The sequence below is a fragment of the Aptenodytes forsteri genome, unplaced genomic scaffold (assembly GCF_000699145.1).
Source record: "Aptenodytes forsteri isolate BGI_AS27 unplaced genomic scaffold, ASM69914v1 Scaffold66, whole genome shotgun sequence".
Lineage (NCBI taxonomy): Eukaryota > Metazoa > Chordata > Aves > Sphenisciformes > Spheniscidae > Aptenodytes > Aptenodytes forsteri.
Genome location: NW_008795131.1, coordinates 1653667 through 1680036, shown reverse-complemented (window position 1 = coordinate 1680036; position 26370 = coordinate 1653667). Strand labels below are relative to the sequence as shown.

The 26370-nt window shown below is 40.7% G+C and overlaps 3 protein-coding genes across 3 annotated transcripts in view; 1 reads left to right on the top strand and 2 right to left on the bottom strand.

The window, feature by feature from the left end:
• Positions 1-1929: 1929 nt before the first annotated feature.
• On the bottom strand, positions 1930-11280 carry LOC103898004 (transient receptor potential cation channel subfamily V member 1). The gene is made up of 15 exons (XM_009278189.2): positions 10972-11280; positions 10267-10433; positions 9816-9968; positions 9280-9420; positions 8494-8792; positions 7693-7869; positions 7300-7464; positions 6923-7018; positions 6235-6305; positions 5378-5543; positions 4603-4669; positions 3864-4180; positions 3146-3273; positions 2778-2893; positions 1930-2234 (listed from the first exon to the last, which is right to left on the bottom strand). Exons 1-15 carry the CDS (start codon positions 11271-11273, stop codon positions 2068-2070), a joined length of 2532 nt encoding a protein of 843 aa, XP_009276464.1. The 5' UTR covers positions 11274-11280; the 3' UTR covers positions 1930-2067.
• Positions 11281-16790: 5510 nt separating this feature from the next.
• On the bottom strand, positions 16791-25929 carry SHPK (sedoheptulokinase). The gene is made up of 8 exons (XM_009278191.2): positions 25483-25929; positions 24079-24220; positions 21069-21252; positions 19691-19843; positions 19106-19153; positions 18402-18577; positions 18080-18280; positions 16791-17200 (listed from the first exon to the last, which is right to left on the bottom strand). Exons 1-5 carry the CDS (start codon positions 25663-25665, stop codon positions 19147-19149), a joined length of 669 nt encoding a protein of 222 aa, XP_009276466.1. The 5' UTR covers positions 25666-25929; the 3' UTR covers positions 16791-17200; positions 18080-18280; positions 18402-18577; positions 19106-19146.
• Positions 25930-26212: 283 nt separating this feature from the next.
• The window catches only part of CTNS (cystinosin, lysosomal cystine transporter), an 8462-nt gene continuing 8304 nt past the window's right edge, over positions 26213-26370 (top strand). The window contains exon 1 of the mRNA XM_009278184.2: positions 26213-26270. The gene's annotated coding sequence lies outside the window, so the exon portion shown is untranslated. The remainder of the gene's footprint in view (positions 26271-26370) is intronic.

Genomic DNA, 26370 nt, shown 5'->3' with positions numbered 1-26370 from the left:
ATTTTGTTGAAATATACTGCTGTAGTACCCTATGAGAAAGGAGCACTGTGAGAAATCCTGACCCCAGTAAAAGAACTGACGTCAAACAACCCAAAACTTCATCTAACAGTGTTAGCAGCGAAGGGCAGTCTGTATGTAAATATACTAATTGCTTCTCTTTAAGAATAGTGAATGTTTCAGTATCTTACTAAACGCAGAAAAATTATAGGTATTGATGAAAATTATCTTTCAAAGGCTGGCTCAATTTTCTATGTCTTTGATTTCCAATTTTCCTAATAATTTGCAACCAACCCCTCCAGCGTACCACTTTTCAACTTCAATGACTCATGAATGTTCTCTGACCACAGTCTTTGGATGCATCACAGGCCAAGCATGACAGACTTTCCCTGGCAAAGGCTGTGCACTCTGGCCCAATTTCACAGAAGCACTTTAACACAACTGTACTTCAAACGCAACCACAGCAGCAGTGCACATGCTCAAATGGAAACCCATGGTTGAAAACCCTGTCGGCTTAAGGATACTTGTATATGCACGTTGTACTTGCGCATTAAAGGCTGTTAAGTCTAAGTGCTTTAGTGATACATAACAAGGAAAGAAGATAAAACAATTTACCTTTTCTTGCCCAACACAGCTGCACAGGTCCAGCACTTGAAATATTGGGCCAGCTGTCTATAAGACAAACTTTCTTATCCTTAGTTCCTTTCTGTCCAGCCACTTTTCAAGAGGATGCCCAAGTTCCTCCTATTCTTTCCTCTCTTTCCAGGGCTCCTATCTGTAGTTTAGGAACATCTGCCTATTTTCTCTCTCAGATACTTTTCCTGATTCTCTTTGTAAATCCAGCCAGATGGATTTGCAGCACCAGATTTCTTTCCTCCTGTTGTTGCTGTCAAAGTCAAGAACAAAAACTTTCTGATTTCAAGATTATTATTGTTATACATTATTATACATCTGACCTTTGAAACATATATTCTCTATAACCACTATCTCTTACTTTGTGCAAAGTTCATCTGTTATCTAAATAAATGTCAAATTTGGGATCTTGTTAAGCCTTTAGCCTCAGTAACAATAACTGTGAAGTCTGGAGTTGACTCAGACAGTGTAAGAGAAACATTTATTTCATTGATTTTGACTATTCAACCTTTAAAATTTCACAGAGCATATTTGTTCTTGTGTTATGGGAAAAGAATAACAACATCTCTAGATCATTCATTATTTTGTATTCTTTCACTGTGTCCCCATTTATTTATCTCCTTTCCAAGAAACTTTCCTCACAGGAACGTATCTCTGGTCTCTTGGTGATTTTTACTGCTCTTTTATGAGTCCTCCTCTGTTTCATAATGGTTTGGTTAGTTTTTGAGGCTGTGAAGCCACAAAATCAGGGCCTGTAGCTGCTCACAAAAATACTTTTTAAAAGAAAGAGAATCTAAAAGCAGACAGAAAGTATGAAATCCACTGTGTTCAGGGTGTCGAGTGATAACAATTTTTCTATAGGCGCTTTTGTTATTTTCATATTATCAACAGAATATCCACCATCACTGGCCACTTGCACCAACCTGCAAAACTTAGTGAAGCTCCTGTTAGCTAACAATGCAAATGTCAGCTCAGATCTCAGAAATGCATGACAGCACTTTCAAAGAGTAAAAGAAATGGATGAAAACTGGAAAAAAATCTGCACTAAAAAAGGGCTAGCTACCTTACAGACAGCTCTGAAATGTGGGAAATTCTCAGTGTATTTATAAAACAAAACAAACAAAAAAACTCCTATGGGAACTTTTTCTAACACTTCATGAGCAGCCTAGATGCAAATATTTAACTAAGTAAATATAAACCAAGTAGTATAGACAGTTTCTTGCAGATTTATATTAAAAATAACCATGAAGACATGAGCTTAAACAACAAGTAGTTTATTTAGCATACTTAATAAATCCCTGCACACAGTAATTTCCTGAGTCCTCTGACCTTTTTCCATAAATCCCTGTTCTTATGAATGAAGTGCTCTAATTGCCCTGCTTCTGAGGACCAACATAGGCAACTAGAATTAACTTTCTTCTTAAAAATAAAATAAGATTAGACTGACTTTGGAAGTGACTCCTTCAAAGTCTCAGAATCTTCTGGGTCATAATAAGGTTCCAAAATAGGTTTTAATTTGACTTCTTCTGGTAGTTTTTGAGTCTCTTCTCTCCTGCTTCCATCTCTTAAAAGCGGAACCAATGTTTTCCAGTTTTTCCCTGAAACTAAAAAGGAAAGGAATGGTTAATTTTTTCCCCTCCACAGAAACAGAAGAAAATATACAAGTGTTTTAAATAGGAAGCTGATGAAAGAAGCAGGAAGAAAGGGCTTTGTGGTTTTCTTCCCCATACGGTTCCATGAGTTTTCCATATTTCTGCTGGCAAGCACAGCAGAGTGATCGTACAGTTAAATACTTCTGTGCTGGATGCTGAGCTCCCAAACTATAGAGTTTGGGGCCCCCAAAACACCTTCTTGGCTACCATCATACACTATCCCATCTCCTCAGGATTTACACATATTATCTGCCTTGTAAAAATCTACAATCAGAATGATGAATCTATGAGGCTTCTATTCCAGAGAATAAAACTGCTATGTGAATAATAAGCCCACTTAATCCTTTACATTTTGTGCTGACTGAAAATGCCATTAACGTAGCTACTGCCATTATCATTAAGTGCATAAACTGACTGCCCTCTAACAATTAATCAATGCTGCTTCTATCACCAGTGTGTAGCCCATACAAGGATTTAGGTCACTGAAACCCGCACCTCTGCCAGGCTTAATAGAGTAACTGGGATTTCGTTTGAGGTCTCCAGAGTACCCAGGGTCTTCGTTGATTATGCCAAGATTAGTATTCCACATGGACCAGTTCACTTCATCAACCCTGGGGAGAGAACAACAAAACCGATATTTATTCTAAGGATCACCAGACAACTCCAGGATGAGTTTGTATCACAAACTGCCACCTCTCAAGCCTCAGATCTGACCCAGAAAACAGATTAAACTGACTACTGTAGACAGTGTTAGTGCACTATTTTTCAGGGTGTGCCAGGGAGAAAGTTCTGCTTCCCATTACCAGATACCCTAATGTTGTTTGTCTAGAAAAGATTGTTCATTTGACATACAAACAGGTTACCTAAAGCACCATCTGTAATCATCTTGGCCATCAGGTGTGACCCCCACCAAGACTTGCTTCCCAGACCGGAACGAGCGCCTCACACAGTTCAAGTAGCTGTTTTCAATATCCAAGATTGTGATGGCTCTCTACCAGGTAAAAGAAAACAGACCACTGAGAGGCTGCTGTTTCAAAGTCATACAAATCCTGAATTCCGCCCTTGTTTTAAAAACCTTGAGCTTTTATCACTGTCACCATCTTAGAGCAGGCATCGTAACCATCTCTGAAACATCACCCTCTGTTAATATGTCATTAAAAATGCTGAATTACTGCCCTGTGATTAGAACTATGAAGTTTCCTTTCTTACCTCAAACAAAAACTGATGTGCCTTTGAGATTCTGGTAAAGATTGCTTTTCCCCCCTTGCATAATCCCTGTCTTCATAGTCTGATCAGGATTTTCCATCATCAAAAGCCCAACTAATTCTGTCTAATTACAAAAGTACTTCTTTTCTTAAATTCTGAACATCTGTGGAACACTGGAAACATCTGCTTAGGCAAAACATCAAATATGCATGGAAAAGGAATTAATATACTTTTTTTCAGAACTGTTCAGGGGAATCAGAAAGAAGCAGTGACCTGTTATTTAGAAACATGTCAGCTCCTAAAGATTCTTTCTGAAATCTCTTATGATTCCCCACACCCTCTTTCTTGGATAGCAGCCTCACAGAACCAATGTACCTGCAGTTTCCAGATGCTCTTGCTCTCCTGTGCAATTTTGCTCACAGTTTCCCCCATCAGTGCAATAAGCATGTTGAGCAGGAGGATGTATGTAAGGATGACATAGAGAACCAAAAGGATGACAAACACAGACTTGAACCTGTAGTTCTCTGTGAACTCCAGGTCCCCCATCCCAATAGTGAACTTGAAAAGCTCCAAGCATGTATAATACAGACTATTGTAGGATGTGCGGCCTCGTTTCATATGGCAGCATCGGGCATATTCAGAGCTATTTGTGTCTTGCCCCTCATTGTCATCTTCAATTAAAGTCACCACAGCTGTTGCAAAAGAGGAATCACATATGCAGGATGAAAATACCATTTGAGATCATAATTCCATTGCAAGCAATGAAAATGAGCATAAAGGTAAGACATGTTATCTTCATGGTGCATTGTCCCCAGTGAAATTGCTCTATAAAATATTCCCCATAACTGACACCCTCTCAGAAGGTGTTGTCTCAGTTTTATCTATATAGAACAGGATGACTGTTTTTCCATTCAGCTTTGCAAAGCAGTTTGAGACCTAGGGATGAAAAGCTGTATGAAATTACTATACATAATTGTTATTCTGAAGAGATTTTTTTTGTAATTAGGTTAATTTGTTAGGTTTTAGTTGGAAACAAAAAGTCTAAGCCACTTGAAAAACAAAATTTTCTGAGATTCTTTAAGGTAACAAAAAGTAACTCCAAGTATGATATTACCTGTAGAAAATCCCAAGAGGAATACTAGATAGACAAACATGAAGCGACATAAATCTCTAAGGATCATCTGTAACATGGAAACAGAATATTTTTATATTGCTAAAACTTGAATATAAACTGCAACAAAAACTTGTAGAAAATACTGCTTCAGCTCAAGAAGGTATTTGCTGTGAACTGGCTGTTCATGCATTAAACCGTTCTTTATCCTGCTGAGGTAATAAACTTTAACACAGAAAACATTTTTCTCTGTTATTCATGCAACAGTTTATACACATATGCAAGACATATGCATGCCAAATAGTTTCATCTTTGTGAGTATAAACCACATTAAGACAGTTGCATCTTTCTTCCTCTCTTGGGCTAGCTGTGTACATCATATATAGAGGTTTATTAGCCAGCTACTGCCTCTTAGCTAATTCCTAAACAAATTTCCAGCTGGTAGAAAGCTGTGCCATTTCAGACCACACCAGTCTGCACTGTTCTCAGTCTACTTTCATCCATGCCTATCCAACTGTAGTTATTTTGAAGCATGGTAGGTAATAATAATAATATTAAGACTGCTATAAAATGTATGGATAAGGAGCAGGAGGTTTTTCTACATAACTTAAATTGTATCGCTTCACTCAGAAAATTACAGCCAACTAGAGTGATATGAGATTTCCCAGTGGCATCATGGAGGTAGATATGGCGACTTCTCTCCTGGAAATGGGGCTGTTGGCAGCAGTGACCTGATCTGAGCACTCTGCTGCCCTCATCACCCACTCACTGGACTGACCTTGGCAATCATGACAGAATAAATGCCCATCTGCTGGAAGCCACGGGTGTAGTACAGCATGTTAGCCCAGCCCAGCGCCAAGGAGAAGACCATGGAAGCCACGTACAGTTCCTGGCCACAGAAGTACAGCACCACAGAGCTCAGGAGGAGCAAGGAGTGAACAAAGCTGAAAGACAAGCATGGTCTGAATGCAGAGTGCTGAGTTGACCACAGGTGGTGGGAACAGGGGAGCCCCATGAGGTATACAGCAGAATGAGGGATTCTCCAAAACACAAAGGAGCTCTGGCAGACACTTCCTCTCTTCCCTTCATTCTTTCCCTTCTCAAATCCTACAGTACCTCTTGCAAACTCCTCAGTTTCCCCACATACAAACTTCTGTAGTCTCATCACTGCTCTTCCTTGTGACTGGAGGGAAGAAAAGTCCTTGAAAACACTTATTTCTTCATCACTCCCTCTCTTTCCACAGACCCATGAAATTTCCCTGTTGAGCTGCACTCCAGCTGGGAGGAGAAAGGGCCCAAATTATTGAGAGGCAAAGCTCCCTTTAGGAATGGGAGGATTTTTGCACATCCAACGCATACACTCAATTGCAAGTCCAACTTGGAGATCTATTCCTAACTCTGCTGCATGACACAATCACTGATCTTCTAGACAATTCATTTGCTTTACCTCCAAAGGAGGTTACTGATCCAGACCCCCTTGTTCAAGTGCTATGATAACGACTGGCAAGTATTTTGTAAGGACCCAGGAAATTATAGCAAAGCATCTACCTATTACAAGTGGCTTCAACCAAAGCTACAGATGTCACACACTCATCTGTTTCATGCTGAAATGCAATCAAAAATATTGGAGCTTACAAAAGAACCTCACTGTAGCTGTCAACTATCAGCGTCTTGAATGACGGGCGCCTCTGCATGAAATACTGTATCTGAAAAAAAATGGGAATGAAGACCAGGTTTGGAACCAAGGAGGGATTAAGTATCCCATGTGAATGCATCAACTAAGCACTGATACCTATACCAGGGAGCTGGTACCTATAAAGCATCTCACAAGAATAGCTCAAAACCAACAGTGGCACAAGATCTAGGGAGGACTCTTCCAGTAACACTTGATTTCTCTTACATCTGGTGTCTCTTTTGAAGACAACAATCTATTCAGTCACTGGTTTGAGGACCTGTGATTCACTGTACACTCTCCATTGGCTGCCAAGAGGAAGCAGGGGGACTTTAAGCTAAGACAGGTAATCTTTCATAGAGGCCTGGCTATTTGCGATAGCCCATTCTTAAGCTTTGGCCAGGCTAACTGCTGAGATGCTCATTGACTTCTACGGATAGTCTTTTTTTATACAACAGATAAAACATTATCTTCACCTGTGGGCTTATTAGTAACCTGAGAACTCCTAATCAGGCCAAGGAAAAAGATTTTGTAGCTCTTGACTAAAACATGGATTATCTTAGTGGCCAATGCTAATGAATAGGAAAGGCATGTTTGATTCTCTCCTACACCTACCCAAACAGCAAAAAGGAAAATTTTCAAATATCTTACCCCTCTGAAAAAGAAATAGAGACCTCCCAGGACACTCAGGATCTCTCCAGTCACTCGAAAATATTCCCCAGTGCTGTGACCAAACGTGAAGGGAGGCTGTATAAGACAGGAAGGTAGATATGTTCAGCAGAACTGGAGATAGAAAAGACCTGGCCTTGACAGCAGCTGAAAGCAACCACATTTCTGGGGGAACAGGTTACGTTTCGGAATGTGTTGCAGCAAGGGAGCAAGACTGGGAAGCAAGCAGGGTCCAAATCTCTCTCCTACCTTCAGGAAAGAGGAAAAGTCTGATGTTAGGAGCACACATTCAAATGGGAGGCAGATCTGGGATATGATGCACTGGGTCGTTCCTGTGATACATGACAGGAGTAACATACCTTTTCCTTCTTCTCTACAGGTCTGTAGTAAGCAGCTGCAGTGAGGATGATGATATGCATGGTATAGACAAAGAAGTTGAAGTAAAATAAGTGTTTGACAAACCGGTCCCACTTGTCTTGCAGCAGCCTGTTAAGGGGTTCCACCAGCAGCATCTCATGACGGTTCTGAGTGGAAGGAGAAAGAGGAGAATCTTGACGGGACCAATATGTACTGGGCTTTGAAAACAGCAAATTATATTAATCTTCAGCAAATATTCCCTCTAGTACACTTAAACTCAGGAGGGGAGATTGCTGTTTTATGGAAATGAGGCAAAAGATGCACTGTGGAACATGGATCTCTTCCCCAACAGTCCCCCAGCCTGTGAATAAAATGCCAAGGAGGTGCATACTCACTGGCGTTTCACTACTGTAGGCAATAATCTCAAGCACTGAATTTTTCTCACATGTGTCTATACAGGACAGGTCATAAAGAGATGAGTGGACAGGTCCATAAGCCCATTCAGTGAACTTCCTAGACAAGTGTCTGCACTCAGGATCTTTGATCTCTCGTCTGAGGATGTAAGCGAAAATCTAATTGCAAAAGAACAATACAACCAACATTTCAGTGCTAATGGACTTCTAGTTCCTCAGTATCTCCACAAGACAGGATGGCTAATTTCCCCCTAGTTTAACTGTGCTGAAGTCAAACCAGTGGAGCATTGCAGAGATCAAAGTCTGAAGTAAACACAAATAATTTTCTCACTGGATGCTGGGAGATGAGAAATACAAATACCGCTTACAACTTGCCATTATCTGTTTCAAAACTGCAAAAGAAAAGCAAAGATGTATGTTACACATCTCTGAGCATACAGTCATTTTGAATGGGGACTGCCAGAAGATGAGTTACATCAGCCAGTCAAAAGTACAAGGCCTCTAGTGGTTCAGATGATAGCAGAGACCCACTTGCTGTTTCCACTTGGGCTGCCTTGCATACCAATGGTATATGAATAATGCCAGCTGGGCAGACACACACACACACACTTCATAGCCTTTAAGGACTATGCAGTTTTGCATGTTAAACTGCAGTATCGGTTCCTTTTAACTAAAAGGCCCCAACAATAAGCAGTGATAAAATCTGTCCTGCATAAATGTTTTGCATGTACTCTGTATAACTTGATACAGTAATGGGACAGTTAAACATATTTGCTCACCTACCCCTATCTTCCCTGTTTTGGCTGCCAGAGTTAATGGAGTCAGCCCTTTCTTGTTGGTGAGTTCTTCTAGCTTCAGGATTGGATTAATTTTGGCACCAAGGATCAATATGTTATTGTACATCTTGGTAACAAACTTGGTATTATCCTTAGTATTATCTGCAATCTCCACCAGTGTGTGCAGGACCATATTGCCCATGGAGTCCTCAGCGGCGATGTTGGCTGCCTGGTAGGGGTTCTCAAGGAGGAATTTCACAATGCAGAGCTGGTTGGTGCAGGCAGCCAGGGACAAAGGCAGCTCCCCTACAGGCAAGCAATGGGAATGAGTGGTCAGAAAGCCCATTATTACATGTGCATAAACAGAAAAGATCACGTTGTTTTCATCTTTCATCATGAGAAGAGGAGGTGTATTTCTCTGTCTCATATAGCACCAATTCTTGTGATAGCTATTAGAATCACATTTTCTTTGGTTTAACTGCATCACAGAATCATGGCTGCTTAAAAAAGCACTGAAAGGAGAGCTAGCAGAAGGTTACAACCTTTCAAAGGATACAGTGCCCAGAAAACAAAGGGATGCAGACACCAAGCTCACGCTGAACACCATCAACTACCAACTGTGTTTCTTTAAAATCTCAGCCTTTGGGAGTAAATATTTGGACTGAGTGGTGGAACAGCCCATCTGGTACTTCTGAGCCTCCAGTCCCACATAAACAGGATTATTTAACAGCTTGCACTTGGGATAATGCTAGGATAACTCAATCAATAAAGCCCATACTGTGCTCACCCCTACCAAAATAAAAGCCAGGTTTCCCTTTGATTTTCCTGAAGAACTCCCCACAGGCTCTTGCATGAACATCTGCTCCGTTCTGGACCAAAAGCTTCACCAGGTACATGTTCCTTCTCTCAATGGCGATGTGAAGTGCAGTCTGGCCTACAGAGACACTCATTAGACAGAAATCTTCAACATTTAATACAGACTGAGAGCTTTCAGGCACCACAATTCATTCAGCTCCATGTACGATGGTGGAACTGAGAGCTTTGCAGACTAAAAAGCTCTAGAATTGAACAAAAAAAGATGGCACAGACAGCAAATGCAAGTCCCCTGAACTTGCTATTAAGTCACTGTATATAAAAAATGGCAGAATATTGCACGTAACAAAACACTGCCCTAGCACAAATGCACTGACTGTTAGTTACACACTGGAACTTTGGGATGCTGCATCCTCAGGCATAAGGCCTCATGCAGAAGACTGTTTGAGAGCCCTGCCTAACCCTATCTTCAGTCTTATCACCAAGAGTATTCATTGTATCAGCTGTTTCTCTTACCCTTATAGTAGTTGTCAGTGTACTCTGCATTAACAAACTCTTTCAGAGTTCCAGTTTTCCTTGCAATATCCAGCAGCAAGGGAATGGTATCATTTTTCCCATCATGTAGATTCAGCATGGCTTTCAGTAAGCAGGTTTTCCCAGTTTCTGGCTCTATAACACAAAAAAACACAGCTATATAGAAGTGATTAAAAACCTCCCAGGCATGCAGGAATTAATGAGCTTCTTTTCAAAAGACAAGAAAGCTCATTCAGGGTTTCACAGCAAATTTCAACTTTTCTGAATTCTCCTGTAACCTTACAATCAATGGGTTGCCCAATCAATAGGGAAGTACTGGCTATTAGAGGACCTCCTGCAGACACTTAACACAATTATGTTTTTTTGTTTTCATCTCAGGAGCACTACTGGAAGAAGAAGAGGGCAACTTAAGGTATGTGACACTAAAGAATACCTTTGAACTCATCATCTGTGAGATGCTTCAAGGTTCTATTAAGATAGAGTAGCAGATCATCCAGGTCCCTTGTGTTGCCTTGGGCTACAGCATCAAAGATCCTTCTGCGGTCATAAAATTTGAAAGCTTTTTCTGAGCAGCCTGTGATGGAATCTGTAGATAGGAGCCTAACAGGGGTAAATTTCAGTTATTTAAAATCAGATATTTAGCAGACTTTTTATAAACTACCAGAATACTGTTTTTCATTTGTTTGTGTGAACTAGTAAGCACTATGGATCTGCAAAGTCTACAAGATCAACAAAGTCCACAAGCAACTGTCCTGATAAAATTATGTATCTGTTGCTGAAAAGTTGAGAGCAAGACTTAAAAGAGGCATTGAAGTATGGCAGTCTAACTGCAGGCCTGGGACCCAGGCAATCCCATGTTCTCATTCTAAGTGATGTCCTTTCACTGAACAGTCTCAAGCAAGTGAATTAAGGCTTACTGCTAATTTTGGGCAAATTATCCATGGACTGAATTTTCAGAGATGCCAAGAGACAACAGCTATTGTCACTTTCAGATGCAACACTCCTTATTTTGGCATAGAAAATAGTGAAACTGAAAAAATGGGCACACTCATGTGGAGAGAATAAATGCTGCTCTAAGAAACAGAGTCTGCAGCTGTCAAACTGTTCATTACAACCAAATCTTACAAGGCAAACTTACTTGTGAAGTTTCTTCCTCTCCAAATTGGCATGAAATTTGATGACAGAAGGTGCCATCAGGTGATCCATCTGGTAAAAGGAGTCCATGGGAGCCATATCCTTGTCACTATCCCCCATCACAAACCGCCCACGTCTTGCAAAGATGTTGCTTTTGGGTGGCTGCACCTTGGTGCTGAGTGTACCCTGGAGGCTGTCAGGCGTTTCCAGCATGGAGTCCTCCCCATCCATGTGTTCATCTGTCACTTCAGATTCCTCCATGTCAGAACTGCCAAATTTCTTCATCTTCCCAAGAATGGAAGACATGATGAGCAGGCAGTCTGTGACGAACGACACAAACACCACAAGTCAGCACTTTATGGGGCCATGAGTCCCCTTTTGCCTAGGACTACTCTCCAGAAACAGCAGGGAATGGATTGGTTGCTTTCATCCCAAAAGTGAGACAGATGGACACATATTCACTATGCCCAGAATTGGAACAGTTTAGTAGGCCATTACCTCCATGCTGTTTGTTACTGTCCCCATGGCTCTTACCCATTTCAGAATGGAGAAAGCAAGCCAGAGTGTCCCACGGCTTGCCCCAGCCACCTCACTGCAGAACTGACTACTTCTGCTTAAAACTAGTGCCTCCTCCTCCTCCAATCATGGTTAAAGCCTGAACAATCTCAAACCTGAAAAAAATCTCTGCTTTTTTTCTCCACTTGCTAACTGTTTTGTGCCACAATATATTCTCAGGATTGTATCAGGCATGTGAAAAAAGCTTGCTTGTGCCATAACTGTATCTCAGTGATGCTGAGCACAGAGAGCTTCCTGCACATAGGAAAATTATCACTTAATGGCTTTACCAGAGTTACGGCAGTGCTAGATGAAAACTGGGGCGTGCGATTCTTGGGAGATGAGTGTCACCTCAAACATGAGACACGGAAACAGAAAGGGAAAGGTTACCACAGATAAGAGATGACTGTAAGACCACACATCTGATCTTGTCTGATTTACAACCACAAAGAGTTCGACATGGGTTATCAAATATACTATACTGAAAGTAGAGCAGGCTTTTTGGTTTTTTGTTTTTTGGGTTTTTTTTTTTTCTTTCTTATCAAACTGTTTTAATCAGACAAATGTTGGTCTTCTGCCATTGAATGCAAAATATTCTGGAACTCCAGCAGTGGAGACAGGAATGCATCATATTTGAACTGCTGCATAGCTGGCTTTTAGAGAGAGCTGATCAGCCTTAGAAACATACTCTGAAATCCTAGATTGCTTGGAAATACTACAGCTCTGAGCACAGGAATGTTACAAAATCTTTAAAAAGCCTTCAATTATAAAACAAATTACAGTGGTCAGCAATCTTCTCTGTACATTCAGTGTGAAAACAACGTCATAAATACGCTTCAAGGTTGTTTCTCTTCACAAAATTCTGAGGGGTTGTCTGCAAACCTACATTGTACATTAAAGCTAGATTTTCAGTTCTGTGGGACTAGTTAATATTTATATTAAGGGTCACTTACATTTTCCTGTGCGAGTAGGATAGGAAAGAAACTTTTGTCAGGAATTTGCATTTTCTATAATTTTGTACAATATATATGGAAAGAAAACATCAATTTGCAAACTTGCATATTTAGGTTTACAGTATAGACGAAATACTAATGACTGCAGTTTAACTCGCTATGTCCTCTGAGCTCACCTTTCAAGTTCTTTGTTTCCTTAGAATCACTCTGAAAGAATAACATAATATCTTATTAACTTCATTGTTCTATAAATAAGAAATTATATATAGAAATATATTTCCATTTGAAATATAATACTAAAAATACAGAACAATTCCTTCAGTGAAAAAGTTATAAAAATAGTTTTATAAAAAATGGAAAAGATACACTAGGAATACAGCCATGTATAATTTTAATTCTTATTTAAATTAATGTGGATTGAGCCAAAAACGTCAGAGAGATGGCTATGCAAAATGGAATAACTTATTTTCCACAGAATAGGTATAATATTAAAATCCACAGAATAGACTCAATCCTGTCTCCCTGGCAATTTGCTCAAACCTAGTTTAGTCATTATATGTGCTTTCATTTCTAAACCCTGTTGGTAATATCTTTGATAATGAAGACAAAGCCGCATTTCCTCATGAATATGAATTTGCAAGGGAAACAATCTTCAAAATTCTGTGGAAGGATTCTTTAAAAAAAAAATTATCTATCCTAAAAAATGCATAATCTACTTGAACCCTTTGAATCCTACGTACATTGACGTTTGATACAATAAATAAGGAAATATTTTTGATAGAATGCCTAACCACATCACAACTTGTAATAAAGAGAATTTACAAATAACTAACAACCATGCTATTCAAATATACATGCAGAACTTACAAATATTGCAAAAAAATCCTGTCTTCCACAAAATAGTCCAGTCTCAGTAAACACCTTCTGATCTATAGGAATTTGGTGCCAGATATTCCTCCTCCAAGATGCCTGGACTGAAAAGCCCTCAGAGTTTGCATCTCCACTTCATTTGTCTGCAAAAATGTTCTATGTGTCTGATGATTTTTAGATCAAGGGAAGTTCACTAGAAGAACAGAGAATAGAGTAATAAGATCATTAAGAACAATTCTGGAACCAGAAGCATCAGTAGCTTCTATTCCCAGGAGTTTAGCAAAGCTCTTTACAAGAATTGCAGTAAGTTGCTGATGTTTTTCCCTCCCTTTTAATTGCATTTAGTAATGGATACTCTTCTCCAGATTTCCTCTTTGTAAATACACTCAGGCTTGCAAAAAAACCCAAACCACCAGACAACAATTGTTTCTGTGGGTTTCATTTCCATTTACAAAACTTTGTAAAATATGCCACAGCTGTTCTCTGAGACCAGTCATCTTTCTAGACGTCTTTCTTGGGTGGCTGCTGTAAAGCCCCACCAAGTATTTTAAAGATAAGCTGATTCTGAACAGAGTTGAGGGAGAACCAATGACAGAAAGCCCTAAGGCCATTCTATCATTCCGCGTTCCTACTACGTTTTATTTAAATAATATATATATAGATATAACAGTCAGCTTTTAAATATTAATGTCATTAGGAAAAAAAAATTCTTATCTAATCCAGGATGGATCTAACACCCTTAAAAATGAGGAACCGTGTGATATATTGTTAAATATATAATTTACATAAGATCTTTCTGCCAAAAACTAGTCTAGAGAAACAGCTTTTCCAGCAGGCTGAGCTGATAGGCTGTAGCTGTTAGGCTAGAAGCAACCTCCAAACCTCTAGCTCCTGAGGTTTCAAGTTAGATTATGAAATTATTCAATGAAATTATCTGGTTTATCTTTTGCAAAAGGTAACTATCTTTCCAGTCTTGCCATCTATCTATCTATTTGCCTGTTTAATAGCAAACTAATTGTACTATTTAAAACACCCTACGGCATTGTACTCAAAAGAAATAAAATGCCTATTTATTAATGCATAAGTATAGATTACCAATAAACCAGGTCCTTTGCTGGTGCTCCTGGAGCTTTGCTGAGCAGAGCATCTCATTCAACGTTACGATTAACTCCTTCACCATTCCCAAAGCAGAGACTGAGTAAGAAAACTATATGGATCAGTGGAGGGTCTCCCTTATTCAGTCACTAGCTTCTTGCTTGTCCCTTTGGCTAAATGCTCCTTCTCTCTCTTCTCCCGTTCAAGGCATCAGCTCCTTTCAGTCTTACTGTGCTCTCATGTACACACTTCAGGAGCTTTCTGCTATTTTCTGAGTTTTGATGCCTCCTTTATCAGCCTCCTTGACCTGTATTTCTTGTGAAGATGTTATTTCCTTCTTACCAGCAGCACTCCATTGCTTTTTCCAGTTGTTGGACGTATCATATTCCATTTTAGCAGGGACCTCGTTTAAAGGTGTAAGCTCGTAAGGAGATGTGAATGCTTATCAAAATAGGCCAGTAATAAACAAGAATGAATTTGTTCCTTTTTCTTGGGCCTGCATCCAACATGCTGCATAGGCTTTGTGCAACTTCTGTGCTTGAGAGTGATTCTACCGATTAAGAGCCCTCTCCATCACTGCAAATGGAAAAACATCAGCAGATGTGCTAGAGATATTAAAGATATATCCAAAGCTGGCCTGCAGGTCAGAGATAGTCTTGCCTTCGCTAACAGAACCTAAAACCAGGCCACAATTTTACCAGCTTCTGGAAACAAATACCATTTGATTTCACGGCTAACACCATGCTGGAATAGTATTATCAGCTCTTCCCAGTTATTCAATAAAAATGAAAGCAGATCTGCTGATACAAAAATATTTTTTAATAACAAAAAAGGGAAAACAACATATAACAAATACAAGACTTTTTACAAAACCTTTAATCTAGTCTACACTTACTCTGTCATTCCTATATATGCCAATAGTTCCCTAAACGCAGCATAGAATAGATGCATGGCGGGAGGGTGGAGGGAGATGGAAATTAATCCATCTCCGTAATTAAGATCTCAGAACAGCTTTCTCGCTACAAAAATGAGTCAGTCCTGATGTTGCTAATGTGCAAGATAGGAATACACTTCCATATTTCAGTAGAAATACAGGCTTCTAAGTAATGAAATTGTATCTAGATAACAGCAAACTGTCTTGCTTCCCAGTCTCACTTAAGCAAAAAAGGTGTACATCCATCTTGTTTTAGACAGATAAAGTATAAATGTTTTCACCTTAAAATAAAGAGTAGGGGGAGAAATAAGTTTTAAGAGCATAACATGGGATAAAAACTTGGAAATTTTAAGGGAATTCGCATGAACAGTACTTAACATTAAAAATAGATTAGAGTCTAGCCTGGCAGCTGCTGTATTAAAGCTCTATTTGAAACAATACATGAAGGGCAGAATCAGAAACACCTTCAGACCAAATACACTAAAATAGCTATGCACTGTATTACAAGAACAAATGATTTTTGTGGACCATCTCTCAAAATGCTAATTGCATTTGGGCTTAAAAGGGAAATCAAAGCTGAAAGAGATGAGAACTGGGCTTCTGTAACTCTGAGTTTGCCAGCTCCTCTGGTTTATCACAAATTCTGACCGTTTCAGAGAGGCCCTGAACCACTCTACCACCCAAAAACCAAACGTAAAATAATTACATATGCCAAATAAGGAAAATAGTTACCTCCCACCCTATGAATGTATTTTCCACTTGGATATAAGCCCTGCATTCCAGGCATCTCCAGTCATGGTACTGGCCTAGCCACACCTTTGACCTTAGTCCACGGCACCCGACCTGGGTAGCCACAGAAATAATCCTCCATGTTTTGATTGTTTTGTCAATGTTCAAGCCAAGGTTGTATTCCATCTTTTACAGAGACAACATGCAACATGCGAAAATTGGCATTCATTCTGTGCAAGAGCCACCGAACACCCCAAACAAGGTTGACATCCTGGTCTGCTGCCTATACGTATGTATACTGTGAGACAGCTTAAGGACAAGAAGTTTCTAATGAAAGCATCAGACTAAGTTACAGACAGCTACTCATCTCTCCTAGTCCTTCTAAGCATATTTTCTACCAGGAAAATGAGCCTCACATGAAGCATCGTTTTATGCAGAAAGTTAATGGATCTTTCCTAGTCACTCAGTCAAATTTAATGTGGTAATTACTTCTCATTTCACAAATGGGAATGACAGTGCAACGAAATGTGTACACCCAGAAGCAGAAGCAGACATTAAATGCAAGCTTTTTTTTTTCCACTGTAATGAGTGAGATGACATGTTGAATACAACTCCAGAAAAGTGAAGGAAGTGAAAGGAAGCACTGTACAGTCAGGAAAAAAAAAAAAGAAGCTGCATCTCAGGTCATTCCAAACAATGACTTTATTTTCTGTGGAACATCACCATGGCAGCCCCCACAGCAGCATCGACATCCTTCCCGTAAACCACAGGGAATGGAAAAATCCTTTCTACTTCCTGCCTCAGCACCTCGTTCCTGGCAAGGGCACTCCCGCTCCCCAGAATCCTCCTCACTCCCGTCTCCATCAGGCGCTGCACAGGTAACATGGAACAGAGGTTTTCAACGATGCCACGGCACAGAGCTCTGGTTACGTGACCCAGGGAGAGGTCAGAGACAGCAATATTGGTCACTGACGCCATCTGCTCGGGAATGTGCCTCTCTCCAAATATGGTTGGGTGGACTGAGAGTTTGCTGTTGTTTTGGGCCAAGGCTGCTTTGATTATCTTTGTATAGATGGCAGACTCCTGAACCTGAAGTCCTGCAGATGAGAAATACCATGTTACTAACCTGAAGGGGTCTAGCGTATCTTACATGTGGAGACTTAAAATGGATGCTGATCCACCTGTTCAGCAAAATACTGTATATCTTTTCCCTGTCCCAAAGGTAACTGTTTTTCCAGGATTATGAACCACAGTTCTCCCATCCAACTGTATCTAGTATCTGTGATACTACAAATGTTTTTCTGATTACAGAAACTGCCTTTCCTGATAAAACAGCTATTCCTCTTTGCCTATACTGTGCTGAGTTACACAAAACATCTTTAAAGGCACTAATGGCAGACTTCAGCTTCAGTGGCTGGATTGCATGTGAATGCGAAGTTCACTTCAAGTACTCACTGAAAGAACAATTTCAGAGCTTATTTCTGTATTGCAAAACCCAAGAGATTATAAAAAAAACCCAAACTGTGAAGATCATGTTTAAAGCACTTAGAATATATTACATGAGTTTGAGTCTTAAAATCCATGAGTGCTGCATATTTTGCAGCAAAAGGCAACTGATATTATCAAGGGACTCTTTTGGACTGCAGCCATACAAAATTAGAGGCTGTCCTCAAATTTGCTGACCTTTCCTTTTGAAAAACACCTTGCAAAAAAATTAATCCTCTGTGTTCTTGAAACAAAAGAAAACCCAAAACCTAGAGGCAATGTGAATGTGGAGTCCAAACATGACTGTCCCAGCATGTTCATAAGCTTCAGCAGGAAATTACAGAGATCTAGGAAGCATGACCCAAGAGCTACATCCTTGTTCTTTACATGGCATGACAAAACAGCTCTAGGCTTGTTCCTTTGCCTTAGCTTCCTTTTACCTTGTGGATCAACCTCAATTTTAAGTTTCAACTATCCTTGAAATAGCTTACCTAGCTCTTCTGTCCACCGTGCCACCATGTCCACAAATGTTGCTAGCACATTGCCTCCGTTAAGTGATGCTGCCACTGCCAAGTAGTAACCATTGAAGTAAGGAAAATAAGTAACAGCTGAGGAAGGATCTGGTGTCTCTGGAGGCTGGAAACCCTGGGGCATTGAGACAGTCAGCTGAGCAGAGGTACTGATATTAAGAACTAGAACACAAAAGGAAAATAAAAGAAAAACAGAAAAAGAAAAAAAAAAAAACAGTGTTTTACTAGGCTACCCTGAAGGAGGACAATGAGAAAACCAAGTAAGATACCAAAATGATCATACCTGCATCAGTCCTCTCAGTCAGACAGGAATAAACAGAGCACTGGAAATCTCCCAGAGCAATTCCTACTTTTGCTCCTTTGGGTATTCCATGCCATGCACAGATTGTCCTGCCTGCAATACTGCCAGGGTCTCCCACCTCTGGAAGCAAGTGAACAGGAAAGCCGGATTTTTTCAATCTGCAATCAGAACATTGTTGCAGGAAAGCAGTATGGGAACGTGCAGCATGACTACAAAAACCTCTTTGAAGTCATAGGTGAACCTGGCCATACATTTGTGGCTGCTGGATTTATGGATGCTTTCACCTATTTAGAAAGCTTTGTCTTGGACAGGGGCAGCATTCCAGTTCAATGGGCTGGGTAAACTAGAATGGTCTAGAAGAATAAATAGCTTTCCTTTATATGCAATCTGATGACCTGAGATTATACAGCAGTACATGTTCAGCAAGTTTAACCTACTGATGTCATATGGACAAGCAGTTCCAGGGTAAAGGGACAATCACAGAAACAGCAAAAAAAAGGTAACTTCTAAGTGTCAAAGAACTTTAAGCTGTCATGCAGTTAGTGGCTCAAAACCAAATCACAAAGTTAAGTCCAACAAACTCCTTACACGATCAAATTGCAAGATACATTACATTGCTACAGCAACAACACCAGATTAGTAAAAGTTCAGTAGGCCAAATGCAAGTTTCTGTCACTCTTTCATACCTTCATGAGCAGATTTTTTCATCTTGGAGTCCTGGCCTAACCTAAGCCCTGAAATATATAAGGACTTAATGCTCAGCCCTGAAAGAGCAAACCATTAAAATAAATAAGTAAATAAACAAACTAATTCCCTGTAAGACTTCCTGTAGCCTAATAAGTCTTAGGTATTACCACCACTAAGTCTTAGTAGTTACGAAGGAGCTCAGCTGAAAGAACTAGAGAGTAATAACTGTCTTTTACCATCGCAGAGGTAACACCTTGGCTGCAACATGCACTTGTCCATCCCATCCCAGCACAGAAAGGAAGAGAACAGTTTGGTATACAAGGCCTTACTGACGAGTCTCTCAGCTCTGCTGTCTTAGGTATTTCTAAAAATACTGTGCCCAATTTTGTATCACTTAAACATATATACCTTACAAACCAGAGCAAACTCTCAATGGTTCTTCAGTACAGGCTCCACCACAATTGATTAGGAGTAACTTTCAATCACTTTTTTTCTGTAGCACATTCATACTTAGGGCCCAAAGAGGTGTTCACATTGCCTGACACAATCAATGCACGAAACAACTGAATGACTTTAGCACTTACATGTCAGTATTCCAGCTTTTGTTTCTGGAATTAAAATATCCCCAGCTGGCAGCATTCTGGACGGACATGAGTGGCTTCTTCAGGTCACACAACATGGCAACCACATAGTCATGGATAGTGCCAGCTGCATCATAAGACTTCAGAAAATCTGGACTTTTAAACAAAACATTTTAAAAACAAAAACAATGAGGGGTGCTTTAAGGCAGTGGGAGCAAGATTACTTCTAGTGCTACAGGAAACTTCAGACATGTGTGGTCCCATCTGAAAATCAAACAGCCATCTCAGTGATCAACCTGCATTTTGTTGTTTTGGTTTGGTTTGTTTTTTTAAATGGAATTTGTTTTCCAAGCTGTTACCACAGCAGCAATACTTATCTCCTGATGGAAGATGGAGAGACAGCGGTTTTAAGGAATGAGTTGTCTAGGTTGAAAAGCACACCATTGCAAAAGTTACCAGGAAGGTAGTAATTGCTTGCACAAAAAAAAGTCACTTTGTTGATCCTGGAGCACTTCAGAAAAATAGGTAGATTCCTGCAGTTGCTCTAGGATCCACAAATTATATGAATGGAAATGTACCAAATGGTGAAACAAAACAGGAACAAAACAAAGCAGCTGGACTCATGAGTTATACAGGTCTAAAGCAAGATCATGCCGTGCTCCATATATTTGCTGAACACACATTGGAAGAAACCAAGATCTAATACGTTTTTCCCCATTTATTGAACCTGGATGCATTGCTGAGGAAGACACTGGCTCTTTGAGAAACATAGCATACTGCAGACGAAACTGAAGAGCAAATCTTGCTGATGCCAAGTCATAAGTGAAAAATTATATCCTCTGCAAACATGCCACAACAAAGCAGACCATTTGTAACACCTCATAAGGATCTCGGTGCCTAAGGAAGGAAGGACCCGAAATTAATTTAGGGACTGTTTGTTTTAGCATCTGGCAGCAACCAGACAAAGCAACTCTTTACTGTTTTAGGCATGTTTGTACTTTTCACAATCTGTGCAAGGCAAAATTATAGTGTTCAAACTGCATTAGCAGAGCTCCTCTGAACGGTAGAATGGACTAGAATTATTCTGATACTTTAAGGCTTCTGTTCCTATATGGTCAGAAGCTATTCTTTTTATTAGAGAGATCTATAGTATTTTTATGAGGTCAGAGACTCTTGTGTGCTCAGTTGCATATAGTTTGTATTGAATATTGCCATTTTAAATATTGACTACTTAATTAATATTATGGTTACAGAGAAACACAGCCCCTCAGTCTGTAGTGGCATTAACATGCTACAGGAATGCTAATTGTCACATAAATTTGAGATGAGAAACTGCCAGTGAAACAGCCTGATACAGAAGACCTTTTAAGAATCAACATACCTGTTCTTTAAATACCAGTAGACTGTGGCACACCCAAATCCTGTAGCCAAGCTTGTATGTGACTGTGGCAGAGGAAGAGAAGAGAGGAAGGTGGGACTGCAGCGGCTGTCTTGCCAAGTAATCAGATGACTGACTTCCTCTGGCTCAAAGGTAGGGCCTGTACCACACACTGTCCACTTGCAACCTGAAACACACAGTATCCAAGAAGTCCAGTGATTCCCTGCAGCGTAGTCTGCTCGGCATTCTTCATTTCTGGACACTCTTGATAATTTGTCAAATATATTGGAAAAAGAGCACAAACAGAGACAGTAGTGATTGTAATCGAATTAATTAGTCATAGTTTTCAGCCCTAGACAACGTCATAATGCCAGTCATCCTTTGCTAAAACAGAGAATGGTATCCAAAGCCTTCCTTCTCTATAACGCTCCTACTGCCTAGAGGAACAAGCAACTTGCACCTTGAGATATTAATGTTACAACTTAAATAACAGGTGACCCACAAAAAAAAAAAAAAAAAAAAAAAAAAAATCACAATTCTCCTATGGGAGGTAATAAGCCGATATGACAGCTCTCACATATAAACCTTAACTGGGATCTGCCACATCACGACCTGGAGAATGCTGTATTAGTAATGAACTGCCTATGATGGATAGCATGTAGTTTCATCACCTTTTGAGCCAAAGCAGCAGGAAATCTGGATCTATATGTATTAAGCAATGGACTGCAAAGTACTAAAGAGTATCCCTCCCCTGTGGTACGCAACAAAGCTTCACCAAAGGTAGAATAGGGTTTAACTCAGTTTTCAGTTTACCAGGCCAGCATGTTCCTTTTGAACACAGAACACTACACCTTCACATTCTTTCATGTGAAGGCCTCAGGTAAATTATGGCAACTTCTCAGAGCTGCTCAGAGCCTTCTCAGCAATGTCTGCTATTGCTCCGGTCCAGTGTGCTACTCTCTGCCCTGACATGCTCACCACAAGCAGTCCTGCAAAGGCAGCATACGGTCCTGTCAGAGCAGCAAATTCAGCAGAGGCTGAGCTCAAGCACTGGCACGTGATGTCTGCTAGCACACTCCACAGCACAGCTTCAGCCTCTGACAACTACTGCTCTCCCCGGTGACCCCTGGCCACAACATGGGGATACACACCGTCTCCAGCTGGCTCTGCAACTGAGGCAACCTTTTGTTTTTTGGCTGGGGATGGGAGCAGAGTTTCAAGCTGTGCTGTGCCACTTGTCCAACAGGTCAGAGAAGAGACCCAGCTGCTTAACTGACTAGCACAAATACGGCTAAAAGAGTCTTTCTTGGGCTGCGTACAGGGATTTGAAGTTACACTCACACAGTAAAAAAGCAGCCATGAAAGCTGGGAAGTACTATATGAAACAAACACACACTTTTTCTTGTTCCCTTAATTCCCTGTTCTATCAAGTCTGTTTGAACTGAATTTCCAATTGGTTTGCTTTTCTAGTTTTAAATGGATTCTAAGAAATATTATTAACCATAAATCTAACCCTAAAGGATGCTATTAAAAATGTAATTTGTGTCCCAAAGTGCATGGATACACTTAGTCTACTCAAAACAAGCAAGAGCAAACACTCTCTTTCACTTGATAGAAATGAAACAAAAGTGGCATTGTGGCTTTAGGAAATAAAATATTAACCAATATGACATAAGAATCTATGTCTACCATAAACCCATGAGGCTTTGTTATGCAGCCCTTGGGACAGCTGGAAAACAAGCAACAGCTCCTTCAGTCCATCAGCCTTTGGATTTCTTTCTTTCTAATCATTTTAGTATTTAACATAAAATTACAGTCAGTAATGAATAGCATAGTGTCTCTTAAAGCAATTAAGACCCTGACAACTTTTGACAGGCAGTCACCAGCACTTTTGGGAAATCTATTCTGTGGTTTACAATAAATCTTTGCTTAATCTGCATAACTCCTGTTATTGTAAGACAATTGTAATTGTTCAGATGTGCACATCATAAGGTAAAGAGAAAGAAGACGTGGAACCACATTCTGAAAGCCTTAGACTGTTTATAGGACATTAACCAAGAAGATAATGCATCCCTATCTCACAGGGCCGGCAATCCAAGGCCTGAATTTTTCAAACATCCTCACCGTCACAAAAAATTATTTGAGAATTTGCACAATCAAGCCTCATGTGACTACCTCACTGTGGTTGATTTTGTTTCTGAGGTCTTGACCCTTCATTCTACAAGCAGCTGAGTATTCAAAATCATGACCATAATCCTTTTCCAGCTCCTACTAACAGAAGCATAAGCAGCAAGATGAATGCAACATGACAGTCTATGACTTGCATAATTCAAGTTTATTGCAGATTTGTTGCTCGGCTGCCAAAGTGGTGGGGGAGAGGGAAAAAAAAAAAAAAAACAGGACTGAAAACATCGTTTATTGAACTTCAGTTTTTCTCCTACTGTACTTTCAAACAGCATTTCAAAATAGCATAGCTATATTCACTGTTGGATAGCTACTGCTATGCACATTCTAACATAAAGATCAAGCATAGCTTATTTTTGAAGGCATACGCAGAACTGCTAATACTGCTACTGTAGAATCATTAGAAGGTATTGAGATACTGGGCAACAGCTAGTTAAGTGTTTTATGAGGTGAGTAACATTCCCTCCCTAAAAAAGTCATTCACATGATTCAGAAGTTCTTTCAACTGGCAGCAGATAGCATATGATGGACAAGCAATTAGCAAGCCACAAATGTTATTCCTCCTTCATATTAATAATTGTGCTGACTCTGCAGGGATCTCATAAGACTAAATCTTTTAACTAATCTGTGTAAACAACATGGTCAACTATAGTCAGTAGCTGAAATTCCAGTAATTAAAGCAAAATTCCCACAGAAGATCTTCTATTAACTCTGTTTTACAGAAGACCAAAGTGAACATGCAACAGTTTCCCACAGATCCCTTCAGTGTTAAAAATTTATTTTCTGCATCATAATACTCTGAACAGGAATGCCAAAGAATTAATGTTACCTTCATCTTTTTTCCAAAATACAATCCCGTGCATTTGTCCTGAAATGCCAATGTGACTGACTCTTTGAAGCTGCTGCTGAGGTAGAGTAGCAAGGCATTCATTCAATGCTCTTACTATTCTCCGGACATTCTGCTCCATTCCCTGTAACCATAAAGCATTATTCTGAGAATGAAACCATTCGGATTCACTCACTGTATTTATTAAACAAGGCTACTCTAGTCAGAAGTGAAGAACAGAATTCATTTAGCTTAATAGCTTGTATTAGAATAACATTCACTACTAAACTGAAAGAAAAAAATGCAAAGAAACCCACAGAATCACAAAAACTAAAAACCAATACTAGCAAGTTGAGAATGAGATAACAGCCTCTTAAACTGAAGGCCAAATAATTCTTAATTTCCTGAGTTACCATACTCAAATATACCTTTTTAAAAAAAATCCATTAACACTCACTACACGCTTTCATCAGTTCACCTTATATATTGCTCTTCTTTTTCCTCACAAAGAGGATTATCTGCGTGTTCTGACTGGCATGCAGTCTCCCTTACATCTTCCTAGAGTTCCTCTGTATCTACTCACTGTTGATTTTGACGATGCTGATATACTTCGTTTCTGGATACTCTATTCCTAGAACTACCCAGCAAACTGCTCTACTTGGCAAACTGACCAAACCATGCCACAAGAGAAGCTGTATTCCAGCTTTCACACTTTTGAAGATTCAGATTACTTTGAGACAGACCAATATGAAGATTATAAGCAAAAGTATTCAAATATAGTCTACATACAGATGTGAACTAATCTGTGCATACATACTTTTGGCTGCATAAACATGACTGTAGAGAGGAAGGTTGGCCTGTTTGGTAGGCCTGTTTGGTATCTTTGCTCAGAAATTAGCCCCTGGACTCACTATAATACTAGGCTAGAGGAATGTTGATACCTATTTTTTATGATTCTGTTTCATCCTTTCTTAGACTGACCAACACAATAAATGTAAAGAGTACATGTTCCTGGTTATTTCCACAGGGCATTTCCAGTTGTGATTCCATCTCACATTAAAGCGAAAAATATCCTTCCAGTTGGCAAGTGGTTGCTGTTTCCTGACTGGTAGCATCAAAGACAAGGTGACGGTTCACGGGAGAATAGTTTTAGATTGTCTTATGCAACTTTTCAAAACCTGGGTCTTTCTTAAATCAAGCAGCTGTACTTGACTTTCTTGAACAGTAAACAGCATTTTAATTCTACTTTCAGACATCCAGACACATGCAGCAACAATCTGTCAATCTAGGCACAAAAACAATCCAGGAAAGCCACTGAAGTCTGCATAATGTAGCAAAACAACCCAGCTGCTACAAGGCAAGGCCAGTATCCTGAAATTCCCAGCAGCGCTATCTGCCAGCCCTTACCTGCGGTCCAGCTTCCAGGCTACTGGTGTGCGCCTGCGTCTCCCTGGAGCAGCTCTCTGCCACCACCTGCCCTCGCTCTGCCCCTACCAACAGGGCTGCCTTAACCGACGTAGTGCCCAGGTCTATGCCCAGCACGCAGGCAGGAGCAGGCCTGCCTGCTGCCTCGCTGCCCGCCATGGCCATGGGTAGAGGGGATTGCTTTCACCTTCCCCACCACAGATGTCTCTACATGGCAGCCGGACCAACACCCACCATGCTGAACCCCACACTGCTCCTTGCTGCCTCCAAGGGGGCACCTGCCCCAAGAGCCAAGGGTGCCAAGGGCACAATCAGTGCGGTCTCCCACCCCAGCAGCACGCAGGGACTGGGCAGCCTGGACTGGGCAAGCGGCCTGGACTTTGCCCTCTGGCTGAAGAGGTCTCCCCTCAGCAGTGCCTGCGCGCTATCCCTCCATCTTGAGCGTGACAAACTGTCCCTTCCCCAGCCCTCTCCGGTGACCTGCGCAGCTTTAAACGAAACTTCAACAAACAACCAACGCAACGAGTCCTCCCTCCGCCCGCAGCTCTCCCTCCTCACAGACCGGCCGGCAGCAGCCTAGCGCCCAACCCGCTCTGCCACACCCAAGATGGCCGCTCTGCCACACCCAAGATGGCGCCCGAGGGCGGCCCCACCGGCGCAACACGCGCCCTGGGCGCTGGGCGGGGAGTTGATAGGCGGCCGCCTCACGTGAGAAGCTGAAAAGGGAAGAGCCGGGGCTGTGCGGGACGGAGCTGCGGCGCGGGAAGGAGGTAGGCGCCCTCTTCTCAGCACTGCTTGCTCAGTATTAGCGCATCCTAAAGCGTGGGATGGCCCCGCTTCACCGTGCCTCCTGAGGGGAGGACGGCCGGG

Coding starts and splice junctions, on each gene's coding strand:
- LOC103898004 (XM_009278189.2), bottom strand. CDS start 11,273: ATGTCTTCCATTCTTGGGAAGATGAAGAAATTTGGCAGTTCTGACATG. Junction 10,434..10,971: donor GAGAGGAAGAAACTTCACAA/GTAAGTTTGCCT, acceptor TACCCCTGTTAG/GCTCCTATCTACAGATTCCA. Junction 4,670..5,377: donor ATTCTGTCATGATTGCCAAG/GTCAGTCCAGTG, acceptor TCCATGTTACAG/ATGATCCTTAGAGATTTATG.
- SHPK (XM_009278191.2), bottom strand. CDS start 25,665: ATGGCCATGGCGGGCAGCGAGGCAGCAGGCAGGCCTGCTCCTGCCTGC. Junction 21,253..24,078: donor ATTTTGGAAAAAAGATGAAG/GTAACATTAATT, acceptor TGTGTGTTTCAG/GTTGCAAGTGGACAGTGTGT. Junction 19,844..21,068: donor TACTGGTATTTAAAGAACAG/GTATGTTGATTC, acceptor TTTGTTTAAAAG/TCCAGATTTTCTGAAGTCTT.